The 14,359-nt window shown below is 38.0% G+C and overlaps 1 protein-coding gene across 1 annotated transcript in view; it reads right to left on the reverse strand.

The window, feature by feature from the left end:
- Nucleotides 1-14,359, reverse strand: part of LRP1B (LDL receptor related protein 1B) — a 1,336,604-nt gene that overhangs the window by 49,038 nt on the left and 1,273,207 nt on the right. The window contains exon 84 of the mRNA XM_043505072.1: nt 2,781-2,942. Within this exon, the coding sequence (XP_043361007.1) occupies nt 2,781-2,942 (162 nt within the window). The remainder of the gene's footprint in view (nt 1-2,780; nt 2,943-14,359) is intronic.

Here is a 14,359-nt window from a genome sequence, read left to right on the forward strand (position 1 = left end):
TAAGTATGAGAACAAATAAGGGAATATAATAATAATAAAAGCATGAAAGAAATTGGGCACATAAACTTTATATCCCTTTCATAAAACACTTGTGTAATATTTGCTGCTTGGAGGCCTGGGGTCCATACGGGCATATTTCTTTTTATGTTAATTTGTACCATCCATGTTACCATTAGAAGGCAAAAACTAATGTGCTTTACGGACAATTGATCTTTATTATAATGAAGTTGTAATAATCTGTTTCAGCATCCAGACAAGCAAATATCACATACAAGTGAAAAACAAACCTTGCATATATGTTTAAATTGTTAACTATAAACCGAATACCAGTACAATCTTTATATCAAACAACTGTTGGCCATTAGAAAGCACTCTACAAATATTGGAAGCTCCTTAAAAGAAAAAAAAAAGAAAGAAGTCTTATACAAACAAAAGCCTTAATGCATTTAAACCTCTTTGAATTATGCTGTTATTCCAAACAGTGTCAGCAGACAATCCAAATCTGATAATAAACATGCTGTTTAAAAAGTACCCCTACATTTACATTTAAATTAATTCTCTTTTTAAAATGATATTTGCAGAAGCATTCAACTAGAAACAATTTGTTTGGTTTGGGGTAAACCTCAAGTAAATATTTTTTTCTTAATCTGTGTGTCTGTCTGTGCATGATTTATGTACTATATTGTTTTCAAATACCCAGTTGTATTTGCAGATAGTTATTTGTGAATCCATGCAGTTTGTTTAATAACAAGTAGGACAGAATCACAATTACTTTTGTTTTTGCATTCAAAGACTTGAATTTATTTCATAGTCTCCCAACTGGAAATACATTCCATTTATTTCAATACAAATCCTATTTAAGATACCTACTAACCTTTTCCTTGTTTGACAGACCGTTCACTGTTAAACAAAACGTTTTTAGTATCTGGTAAAGAGTTGTGAAACAGACTTTTACAATACCTAATTTCCCCTTGATTTTGTTTAAATCCAGCATTTTTATCTACTTCATAGGACAGGTTATGACTGTCTTCAAAAATATGTTATTACAATCTATACATAGCCTCATAACAGGTCTACATCTCTTATATAAAGTGCTGTATCAAAAATCTTATTTATTTAGGGAAAACTATGTTGATTTTAAGAGGTTGTGCCATCTCCAATTCCAGAATTCTGCAGGTGGCTGTGAAATAAGTTATTCTAATGCTCACAGCAAGAGTTATTAGCAATTTTTTTAAAATGCTATTATTGATGAAGCATTGGAATGACAATCTATCAGGGCACACATTTCAAAAGAACAACACACAGATAAGCTATAAACAGGGGCATGACTATCATCATGTTTCCACTAACAAAAATGATTTCTCCTAGAAAGTCTAAAGGTGACATAATTGTTTGGTAGCTTTATCTAGGTATTCTGTGAAAATTTAAAAATGCATAATCAATCTTCCTCTAGTGGCAAGGGCTACTTAAGTCAGTACATTTATGTAAGATTCTCACACAGAAAATCTTTAATCTATTCACATCTCTTAAAAAAAATAAAAGGACAGATGTAGGCCAATCTTTCTTCCCAGCCTTTACATAATACTACAACATTTCAGCAGAATTTTTACTGTTCTAATACATTAAGACAGAGAAACCCATTACATTTTCGAAAAGGAAGGAAACCATCTTCTGTAACCACATCTAACTTCCCGTGAAGCCCTTATAAATGTTACAGGAGCTCTCTTTTATGGGTGACAGGTAATGTTGGTAGATAAAAAGTATTTCCTTTCAGAAAAGAAATAGTTCCACACATGCTAGTTTACAAACTATATCTTGAGGATTTCTAAAATACTCACTTCTCTTTGTAAATTTTCTGAGATAATTCAAGCCTAGCGATCTTTACAAATTGAAGGTGGGAGGAGGGATAGTTATATATATATCAACATGTGAGAAAGATAACTTTGGCAATCATAGTTTAGGCAGGTAGGATGGACCAATGTGCATATCAGGAAGTGTAGACAGGAATAGATTACAGTAATCAAGACAGAAGATTATCAATAATTGGACAAAACGTTGGCCATGTGGACATAAAAAATGGTGAGATGTTGTGAAGGAAGAAGTACCAGGGGTTTGGACCAAACTTGGATATGGAGGACTAAGGAAAAGGAGTCAAAGATAACATCCTAGCCGTGTAAGTGACAGGGAGGATGGTGGTATATTGACGTGGCAAAGCAAGTTGTTCTGCTGTGCAGTGTCTTTCACAAATGTATAAGAAATGCATATTGAGAAAATACTCCATGCCATAATAAATACATACTGGGAAAATAATAAATATTGTAATCTTAATTACAGGTTATATGCCTGTATCTATGGTTTTTATATATTAATAATTTTTGCATTAGACCTATAACCACAATTCTTGGTTATACGCAATACCCACAAGAGGGAAATATCAAAACCATTAATTTATGCTGTTTATTGTAATTACTATAAAAAAATTGTGAATTTTAGACCTATGCCAATGTAAAAAGCCACAGACCTCAATCATGACTTATAATGCCCCTTTCTATGCCAATGTTCCTGCCAGTTTTGCAGTTAGTTTCTCTAGTTAAGTATTCAGTGGGGTGGGTTTAGTCTACCAAATTCATTATACTTGTGATCAAACAAACTTTGGATTGAGTTTTACAGGGGGTTGGAGGAACAGGAAAATCCACTCAGGCAACTACTCACTTTAAATTTCAATTTTATAAAACTTTCAATATGCTGCAGAGTTCCCTGGCACATGGAGTATTACTTACAATATTGACATCTGTCTCCAGTGTACTCAGTCAGGCAGTGACAATAGGGTTGATTTCCAGCAGTGACACTGCAGGTTCCTCCATTTTGACAAAAATGATCACAAACTGTTTGATTGCAGTTTGGTCCTGTAAAACCCAGCACACAGCTGCATGTAGGCCTCCCTATTCAAAATAAAAACAACTATTTTTATGGTAAAAATAAATATGCATTAAACTTAAAGTCAGTACTTTTAATATAAACATACATTTCTGAGAATAGTAAAAGTTTTGATTTTTAAGCCCAACAAGAATTTTTTGCTAGACACCACCAACACATTTCATTAATTTGTGCTGTTATAAAGAAATGCAATTTGGCTCCAGAATTCTAGTAGAAAAAAGCACAACAATAAATGAAGCAGATGCTCCAAAGATCACACCTAAGTGATTTCCCCATATTTTTGCAGATCCTCTTATCCAAAAATATCTGACCATCTACCATGTCATTGGAAAGTCACATTACATTTAAAGATAATTTTATGGTGATTTCTATGGTTTATATGGTAAATGTTTAATAAAGCTGCTAAGTTTATTGTAGTTAATGTAGACACGTTTTGACATCGTTTGGTGATTAGTGATTGTGAATTGTAAAGTTGCTGAGGAGTAACTCTTATTACCAAAGCAATCAAGTTGCTTCTTGTCTTTGTTGTAAGGGATAGATTGAATATGGAATTTACTACCATGCTCATTAACACTTCTACCACCAAGCAATTCAGTGACAGGTATGAAAATAAAATTCCAAGTCCTTGCCTGGAACACAATATTTTTGTTAGCACATTTACAAGTTGGGGGTGTTGTAACTGGAGTGTGCCACATAGTCTCAGCAGACTCTAGCAAAGCCTCATTCACAGGAAGGCCATACATGCAGAAGCTGAAAAACGTACAATGTCCAGGAGTTTATAATGAGAATCCTGGATCTCCTCTAAAGGAATTTAAAAGCATATCTGCAATGTTTTTCATCAGCGCCTGAAACTGTCTAACATCATCTGCAATGGAAGATGGTGGGTCCATTACATCCTCATCTGGTGATGAGGAAGAAATGTTTGTTTTACCTTTTTGTCAACCCTTGCCTCCTGCTCCTCAAAGGTCTCATCTAAAGGCTCAGGTAGAGGAGGAGGGAGTGATGGTTCAAAAGAATGGTTCTCCCTATGCTCTCTGGGAAATGGACTGAGGCCCTCAAGAACTGTTGGCAACAGAGGGCTCTGGGATCCCAATAAGGCCTCTGGGGGGGCCCATAGGGCATAAAACGAGGCATCTTTGGTCACACCGAATGGATGGAGATTGAGTTGTTTCACCCCACAAGGCTTTTTCTCAGCATAGGTAGGAAAGTAGTATCTCATAGAGTAGACAGGAGATCCCTGAACCAATATCTGAGAGTTGGAAGAATCATCCTCAACATATTCTACGGGAGGTGATAATTGTTTGCCCTCAATGATCAGTGTTGGTGAAGCAGGAGGTCTCAATGAGAAATGTAGAGGTGGTGACCCAGAAGATCTTGGGGCAGATAAATGTACAGTACTGGGAAGTAACAGAGACTGTGGCTCACCTGAAACAAAAAGATCCCTTAAAGATCTAAACTCCTATGGTACAGAGGGTACATGAGCGTGAGTTGAGCAAGATCCTGTGGAGACCAATGTTGATATCCAGATAGGGACTGTCTAAAATGTATCGGTGCATCAGACACTGAATGGCTTGAACATGTGCATCCAGACTCGGACTCAGATGGTACTGATACAGTGGTCTGGGGCACTGGTATTGAAGGTACAACATAGTCTGATGGTGTGGACTTCTTTGAAGTGAGATGTCTACTAGGATGGACATAGCCACCTGACGTTAAAGAAGTTTTTGGTACCAAATCCAGTTTGGTAGCAGAGTGGCTTTTAGAGGAAGCCTTAGATAACCTTAAGGTACTTGGACCAACTGGACCTTCAATAGTACTCCCCTTGTGATCTGAGTCTCTGAAACGTTCTTTTTGATTGGTGACTCAGATGACTTAGAAGGAGAATTAACATTCCTGTCAGCACCCAGAGTCTTACTGTGAGAGGCTCTGGGTACTGTGGCTGGAAATGCAGGTACTGTATCCCTCAAGGGTTTTGGTGACCACGGCCCAGAGGTAGTCATGATACGTGGCTTTTGGAGACCATGATCTAGAAGCAGATGGGGCACTAAGTGAGCTTGGGCACTGGTGTGCAAGAGAGTTCTTGGAGGATTGGAGGTCAGTATTAGGGCTCGCTTCATCATTAACAATTTAAATTTTATTTCTCTGCTTTTATGAGATCTGCTTTTGAAGAAGGAGCAGATCATACATTGGCCGATGAGTGGGTGTTTCCCTCATAATGGAGGCACTGAGAGTAGCTGTCTCTGACCAACGATAGCTTCCTGATAGGAAAGACATCATTTAAAGCTTGGGGATCCTAGCACACCCCAGACGCATTAATGTCCAGAATAGCCCCTCAAGGGAGGAAATGAAAAAGAGGGAGAAACAAAACAAAAGACCCCAAAACTAAATAAAATGAATTAAACTAAGCTAAGAAACACAAAAGCTAATGATAATTAACTATGTCTAAGCAAAGCCAGCATGCTGGACACTCCATCTCAGGCCAAAACTGTTGAGAAGGAACTGAGGGCAGTTCACCCATGTAGCTCTGCGTATTCTCACTACGGGGCACAAGGATGTGTATAGAGCACATGCATGGTCAAAACAGGTACTGCTACTAAAAATCTCTAATACAGGGTGCATGCACACCTGATGGGACCCTACTCAAAGAACTGTCTGGATCCAACAGGAGTTCACCATCTGCTCCTTCTCCTTTTAAAAATCTATATTCTACTCTGAAGTCTCTAAACTTCAGTCCACATCAATTGCCTTGACTTGTCAATTCTGCCCCACCCTTTCACACCTTCTAATTTCCCCTCCTCCTGCATTTCCTTTCTCTTATGAATCACTCCTTCTCCCATGGCCTTTCCCACTACATCAGTTTCATGCTGTTTACCATATCCTAAAGAAATCTTCACTCAACCACAATTGTCTTTTGATCATCCATTTCTGTCCTCCTCTATCTCTAAAGCTCTTTGAATGGCCAGTCTCTTCCCAGTGCCTAGAATTCTTCTATTACAATTCTCTTCTTTTTCTATCTCTGTTCCACTGAAACAGTTCTCACAATAGCCAGTAAATGACCTCTTTTAAGAGTTTCAAGATATGTCTGCAACTGGGAGGTGTGATTCCCAGCCTGGAGCAGACAGATTCATACTAGCTCACCTTGAGCAAGCATGCTAAAAAAAAGCAGTGTGGACACTGCTGCAGACTCAGGCTAGCTGGCCAACCTTGGACCCAGGGGTTCAGGCGGATTTGGATTTGGGTGACTAGCCCTATCTGCCACTAGCCTCGTAACATCCACACTTCTGATTTTCACACACTAATGTGAGTTGGGCTAGCATGAGCCTGTCTACCTGCACTCGTCCTTGTCTCCATATTAATTATCCTTGATCTTTCTGCTACACCATCAACCGCTCACTACTTCTTCATCTGTCTTTCTTCCTTGGGCCTTGTGACTGTGTCCTTACCTGGTTCTCTTCTATCTTGCTGTTTACTCCTTCAGCATAACCTTCAGTAGATCTTCTTTCCTTCTCCTTCCCGCTTTCTTTTTGTGTTCCTCAGTGATCTGGTCTAGGTCACCAGTTTTCATACTACCCCCTGGGTGATCTCATCCACCTTTCTCGTGCCACTTATTACCACTATATTATTCACAACTCTCAAATCCACTTCTCTATAAGACCTTTTGTAGTTTTTCCAATATCTTTTGGTGTCCTACAACTTAATTAAATTAAATACAATATTAACTGAATCTCTGATTTTTCTTCCTATCTATGCACATTTTTATATCATAACTGTCATTATAGTCTCAGTGCCTCACAGAAAGTTCTTTGATGAAAGAAAGTGGTCAAATTCTTCTCTCTGGCTGATGGGACTAAGCTTTATTTATAGTTTCCTTCTCCCCTCTCCTCTCCTATTACCTCTTCTCCTCCTCCGCATTCTTCCCTTCACTTCTTTCCTATTTCTTTTTCAAAATTCTCTTTTGCTGTTTTAGTGAATGCTAAGTTGAATTGTTTGTACATTGTTCCCATGAGATTAGTGCTCAATCAGCCAATCTCTTCCTATAACTTGTTCTGTAGGAATGAAACCATAAACTTAAAATAGCTCCAACTTGGTTGAATATGCAGTGACCTACTTATTCATCAAAATATGTCTCTTGTTCTCTAAGCACCAAATCAATGATATTGAATTCAGATGCTGACGTACAATTTTTTTTTTAACAAATGACTCAGAGTTGTACTCTTGTATATTTTGTATTTGGATTCTTGCCACTGGGTTAAATGGTTTCAGACAGTTTTGAGTTAAATCATTGTTGTCTGGTATATGAGAGTATTAAAAAATAAAAATGACAAAATAAGATCTAAAAGTTTGAAGCCTATGTTTTCTTGTCAAGCTCTTTCTTCTTTTTAAAAAGTGATGAGGAAAGCATATTTTGCCTGTTCATGGGAGAATTTTATTCTCTTCTGTGCAACAGTAGGCTTACAAATAGGCCAGTTTTTGATGGTTATATGAAGATTTATTTTATTTTATCCTAAAACCTATTTTTGTCATTTAATTTAATGTGTCAGCTAGAAATGCTAGAGGTTCATTTTCCATTAATATGTAAACAATTATCATCCAAAATAATATTTGTAAAAATAATGCTTAGCTCTTATAAAGCATCTTCTATCTTCAAATTTTAAAATACTTCTCAAATTGTTTTATTAAAACTCATAAAATGGCCGATAATAGTTACCATACCATACTCTTGTACACCAAGGAGGTAGTGTGGTCTAGAGGACAGAACAGTGTCCTGGCATGCAGGAAATCTGGGTTCTATTCTCAGCTCAGCCACTAGCCTATGATGTGAGTTGGGGTAAGTCACATCATTTTTCTGTGCCCTATTTGTAAAATAGGGATGATGATAATAGTGGTATCCTTTAAAAATGCTTTGAGATCTACTGATGAAAAATGCTATATAAGAATGATATGTTATTAACAGATATATCAGATAATAGCATGGAGAACATTTTTACAAGTTTGTCTTATGTACTGCCAACCATCTCAAGGTGGAAATCATAATCACACAACAGTCTTGTGTCAACTTGTGTTCTAAAGATAAAATAAAATACATTGACACTATATCCTTTTTTGCTCTTTCTTTCATCTTTACCCTCCCGAGTTTTTCTGTTCCTCAATTAGCATACTCTACAGCACTTGCTGCATGGCAACATTGTCTTCCTCTTCCCCTATCCTTCATATGTTGGCCGCACCTCCTCCACCTCCATCAGTGAATTATCCCCTTGTGGAAGTTCCTGTAATTAAATGTCTACATTGTGTTCTCCAAACTTAAGTGCCTGTAAAAGCAACAAGAAGGCAGAAACTTCTGACACACCACATTTTCAGCACATGCTCCTGTTGGACAAGCTCTACACTAGAGAATGCCATCTCTTTAAGTAGGTGAAAAGTTAGTGAAAGCTGACTCCTGCTGCATCTATTTCTGTCTCCACCCTGGCCACTTTTAGAGTTTGATGCAAGATTTCTACTAACTGCAAACTTTCTAAATGTATTGGTGTTTAGTCTATTCTCTGGTATTCACTATCTCTGCTTCTTTCAAGGTAGATGGTTCAATTGATTTGGGGGTTCATAAAGTACATATTCCCTATTTTTAAGTGAATTTTGTTTAATCCTGATCTAAATAATGTAAATTGTTCCCAGATACTATGCCTATTAAATACCTGTAAATATAAACAAATAAAAATAACTTAAAATAAAGAACCAGCAATGTGTTTATATATTCTTAAAAACTGAAAATTTATATTTTGCTTAATATAGTTGGAAGTTGCTAGTCGTTGAGGTCAGACTACCTTGTAAAAAATGGAAAAATAAATAAGAATGACTATTGAGTCTTACAGTATCTTTAACACATGAAAACTGATGGAATGGGGAACAAGCAGAGAAAATATATTCCAGTTATTATGCATTTTGCAAATGTTTTGTACAGCATTTTAGTAAGCTAATTAGAGTGTATCTTATTTTGATTTTATAAAAAACTTTTGAGGGGTAGGTAAAGCAGATGTGATGCCAGAGGCACATGTAGTTATCTTGTGGCAGCAGGACATGAAAAACCACCTGAGAATGGGAAGCATGTGGGACTCAGATAAAATGTTTCTCAGAAAGAATAGTCAGCCCTGTAAGTGGATGGGGGAGATCAACATCTATAGTTTGGGTTGTGATCAGATTACATAGAAGATTTTAGATCCTCCTGTAAAGGTTTAGACGGCTATATGGTAACAAATAAACGGTCTTGTTCATCTACAAAAATAAGTATGTCAGTACTTTCCCCCTTTAGTGTCTATGAGATTGTCTTTCTCAATCTAGCCATCATCTTAAATACAAAATATGAATTATATATGAGAAGAGTAAAGAATAAGGACTAGTCTAAAAGTGGACATTCACCTGTGTTGTCTCAGGGTATGTCAACAATTTGAATACATAACTGAGAAGCAGTTTGTATGTTATATTGAATGAAGTCTCTTGGAAGGAAAGCCTGAAGATACTGCTTTGTGTATTAGGTGAAGTAAAAAGTTGATAGAACTATTTCATTTAATTACAGAGAGAAATGGTGAGAATTTTTATATGCATTCTGATTTTTTTTAAACTAAAAACTCTGTTTCCTGAAATTTCAAATCATCTAGTTGAATGTCTATTTATCAGAGATTACATCTTTGTTCACGCTGGCAATAGTAGACTCAGGACCAGAAATTTAAATAGAGCAACACCTCTCTTAGAGACCACCTCTGAAGAGAGACCACCTGTCATAAGACACTACTTGCAGAAGCCATGGAACACCACTGTTCTCTTGTGTGCAAACCTTGGAAGAGAGACCATCTCTTATAAGTGCCCACTTTTGCTAACTCCCATGAATTGTTACTCTTGGCAGGTTTCACTGTATTCACTGGGTGTGTAGGAATATGCACACTGTCTTTCATTTTTCTATCCCATTTGATACCATTCTTACAGAAAAGAGTTCAGTCTAATATAAGGAGTTCAAAGATAGTATGTTAAAGGATAGCTTGTCTGGTATAAACAACATCTATAGTTTGTGTGTCCACAATAATGCACATTCATGAGACTGAAGACCCGTCAGGGGAGGGAGGTTTTATTGGGGAAATTTTTAGTATACACAGTTAGTAATTTGAAATATAGGGCTTGATCCTTTGGTAAAACCAAGGTATGCACTCTCCCAATCTTGGGGGAAGACAGGGGCTAGTTTGGCCCATGTGGTAAATTAGAGCAGTCTTGGGACTATTCTAAACAATACTGTTTGCAGTGGCTCCTTAAGGACCATTGTGCTAACTATGGATCAACAGAGCACCTTGAACTCCAGCTATGCTCCATCTCACCCCCAGCATTCCCCAGCTGATGGTGGACAAAGGTAATAATTTTGAGATAGCTACACTACTTCAATGTCAGTTGGGCATTATCCCATTTTTAATAACCCCCAGCTTCTCTGTTTAAGGAAGGTTCTGGTCTCTTTGTGACAAGTGAGGAGTACAAATGAGTTGTTCAGTGTGGGCCAAAAATCTGGCCTGCATCTTATAAGTCTCCATCAAATAAAAGCTCTTTTACTGTTAATGTTAATTATTTTTAAAAAAATTCCTGTTAATTTGGTTTGCTGGAAAACATTCATTACTATTATCCAAACTTTTAATTAGATCTCTCAGATGGGTGCTTTTAATTAACTGATGACATTTTCTTTGTTCAATTATTGTAGTTCAATACAACTGTCATAAACTTATGAATTTTAATTAAAGCTGCCCCAACTCTAGTTATATAATGTCCACATAGGAATTTGCCAAAAGGCTTAACTGTAAGTAAACCAACAATGAATAAATCCATGAACTGCCAGTGGGATTTGTTTAACAAATTAACATTTGTGTGCAGATGAGGTTCTACAACATATAATGCTCAACAAAAATTTAACACAATAATGTTTTTAAAAAATGAATAACACTTTGCAATTGACTTAATCAGTTATCAAATTATTATTAATTATTTGGTGGTAAAAGAGAACAGAATTTATATGCACACATTAGAAAAGCATTTCCTTATCCAGACTCATTTTATTTATAGTATCAGAATATCAAGAAGGAATTTGTATTTATTTATTTAGGATACATTTGGGTTACTATTTGAGCCCAACTCCAATAATGCTGAAACTATTTTGAGTCAAAAGAAAAGGAGTACTTGTGGCACCTTAGAGACTAACAAATTTATTTGAGCATAAGCTTTCATGAACTACAGCTCACTTCATCGGCTGCATTTGGCAGAAAATACAGTGGGGAGATTTATATACACACACAGAGAACATGAAACAATGGGTTTTATCCCTCTGCCATGTACATTGGTCAAACTGGACAGTCTCTACATAAAAGAATAAATGGACACAAATCAGATGTCAAGAATTATAATATTCAAAAACCAGTCCGAGAACATTTCAATCTCTCCGGTCACTCGATTACAGACCTGAGAGTGGCTATCCTTCAACAAAAAAACTTCAAAAACAGACTCCAAGGAGAGACTGCTGAATTGGAATTAATTTGCAAACTGGATACAATTAACTTAGACTTGAATAGAGACTGGGAATGGATAAGTCATTACACAAAATAAAACTATTTCCCTATGTTATTTCTCCCCCCCACCCCCACTGTTCCTCAGATGCTCTTGTTAACTGCTGGAAATGGCCTACCTCGCCATGAAAGGTTTTCCTCCTTTCCCTCCCCCCCGCTGCTGGAGATGGCTCATCTTAAGAGATTACTCTCCTTACAGTGTGTATGATAAAACCCATTGTTTCATGTTCTCTGAGTGTGTATATAAATCTCCCCACTGTATTTTCCACCAAATGCATCCGATGAAGTGAGTTGTAGCTCACGAAAGCTTATGCTCAAATAAATCTGTTAGTCTCTAAGGTGCTACAAGTACTCCTTTTCTTTTTGCGAATACAGACTAACACGGCTGCTACTCTGAAACCTATTTTGAGTCAGAAATAGATTCTTAGGGCCTGATTCTCCATTATGTAAGACCTGTTTACACCTGTCTGAAAATGAAAAGGTGTTTTAAAATGCATGCAAGTTACATTTCTGACCACTTTGAAATCCCTTTACTGAGCAGTGTAATGGTGAATCTATTCAAACCCACTGTATATACTACCTAAGGGAAAACTATTGCACTAAGAAGGATTCACAAATATTTGTTTGGAAATCTTAAAGGACACACATAGTGTAAACTAACACACATTAGAGTACTACAGTATGTCTGTAATCACATCCTTATATATCATAACATGACAATATATCTTAATTATGGGTAAGGGTTATATTACTATGCTGAGCTACTGTTGATAGTCTAACTAGGGAATGTAGTTTGTGAAAGAAGGTGTGTGACAATTAAAGACTCAGCAGGGATGCTGCTTTGTTTTTCAACTGTAGTATGACACACCTTACATTTGCTGTAAAGTGAATTAGCTGCAAGTGTGTTTGAATTCCCTCTGCCCTCCCCCATCTTGGGAGGGGCAGGGACAGCAGTATATCAGGGTCAGTACAGGAATGGCCAATTTCCATGAGCGGGAAGGGGAAAAAGCTTATGTCTAAACATACTGGACCTCAGCCCCGCCTTACATCTCAAATTGAATGTGGGAGTGTGCCTGGGGGAAGAGCTTCTCTGCCTCTCATTGTGGGGGGGGGGGGAGAATTAGGGGAGCTGACTGGGTCTGGTTAACTCTCAATTTCAAGCTCTTGAGGGTGGGAGGGAGTATCTAAGCAAACTGCAGAAATGCCTGGTAGAGGAGACTACAGGATTGCTTCTGGCAGCACTGCAGCAGTGTTCCTTCCAGCATTGCAACTACAGCCAAGTCCACCCCTCCCTCCCGGCCTGAGGAGAGGCAGGGCAGAAGTAGTGAACAGAGCAGAGTCTATTTGCTCCCACATCTTGGTCCCGAGAGTTAGAGGCCAGGCAGCAGTGAAGGTAGTAACAGCAGAGACAACCCTTCAAGCAAAAGAAAGGAGATGGGACACAGCAGCTGGAGATGACCTACGCCCCTAAGCAGGACACAGGGGGCCATCAGCAGGCCATCAGACACTACGTTGGGGTAGATGTAGATGTACGCCCCACAAACATATAGGAGGAATTGGCTCATAACTACCACCTTTCCATTGCTAAAATGCTGGGGAACTTCCTTGGCTGGGGTATTCCTTCTCAGGAGGAGGGCTATTGTGGGTGAAGGAATAAGGTGGATACGGAATCTAGAAACCTGCCCATAAGCTAGGATGTCAGATGGCTAAAAATCGGTGTAAGGGAGTGAGGAAACACCTCCAATAGCAGAGGACAGTGCACCCAAGCTAACAGAGGTTTCATCAGAAAAAGAGGGGCTATGCCCCATACCCAACAGATATCAGGCATCCCATCCACCTCTCTCTACAGGGAAAACCACACAGGACACAGGTGCTTTTTAAAACTGAGATGCCAGGAGACATCAGAAACAGATTGGTACCCACTGGTCAAAGGCTGTTAAAGAAAATATTTGGAAAGACGACTATGTAGATGTATGCACTTGTCTGTCCATTACAATTGAGTGGCAGATATAGGAGTGGTGAAAAAGAAAGAAGGGGACAATTCCAGCAAGTCCAAGGTGGCTAGGAAACTAGAGAATTTTTTAGATATTAGCTGCAGTAGACACGCGTGCACACACACACACACACACACACACACAAACACACACACACTGTAATAAACATGTTAAATGAATACAAAATGATGTGTCACCTTTTTCAAATATTTAGAAGATATATCATGGACACATGCCACACATGGTGATAAGACATGATTGAGAGATGAGGAGGAGTTTAGACTTATGACTGCTGAGAAGCCAATCTTGCCTCGGGGTCAGAAAAAGCAAGACTTGTGGCTTGAATGCACAATTCCATACCATCCTGACCATCATGTTATACAAACAGCAGGTTACCTATACCAAAGCTGCAGGCTTTGGATATTGTCTGAAATGTCTGTTTCATATTTAATAAAGGGAAGTGTTTTCATTCCTCTTGCCAAGAGAAGCATTGGTGTAAACAATGTAGAGGTCAGCATGATGATGATCTTTTATGGAGTAGAGGAAAAGCTCCATCTTGTGGAAAGCGGGGTGGTCAAGTGCCCAGCACTCTGATAAAAGCAGCAGGAGAAAGCAGTGATCATGGAAAAGCCCTACCTCCAATTAAAGAACCCTATTATGGCATTATCCTAACAAGACAGACAAGGTTTATATAATGTAAGGGATTTGTACTAGGTTTTAAAAATGAAGTTGACGAGGAGAAGCTTTATGTGTGGACAGAAATTTTGAAATCCATTAAAAGGTTACAAGAAATAGTTCAAGGAAAAGGGGGGGAGGCAGAAATCAGGTACACGTGTAGAATAA

This window comes from Dermochelys coriacea, chromosome 11 (genome assembly GCF_009764565.3).
Source record: "Dermochelys coriacea isolate rDerCor1 chromosome 11, rDerCor1.pri.v4, whole genome shotgun sequence".
NCBI lineage: Eukaryota > Metazoa > Chordata > Testudines > Dermochelyidae > Dermochelys > Dermochelys coriacea.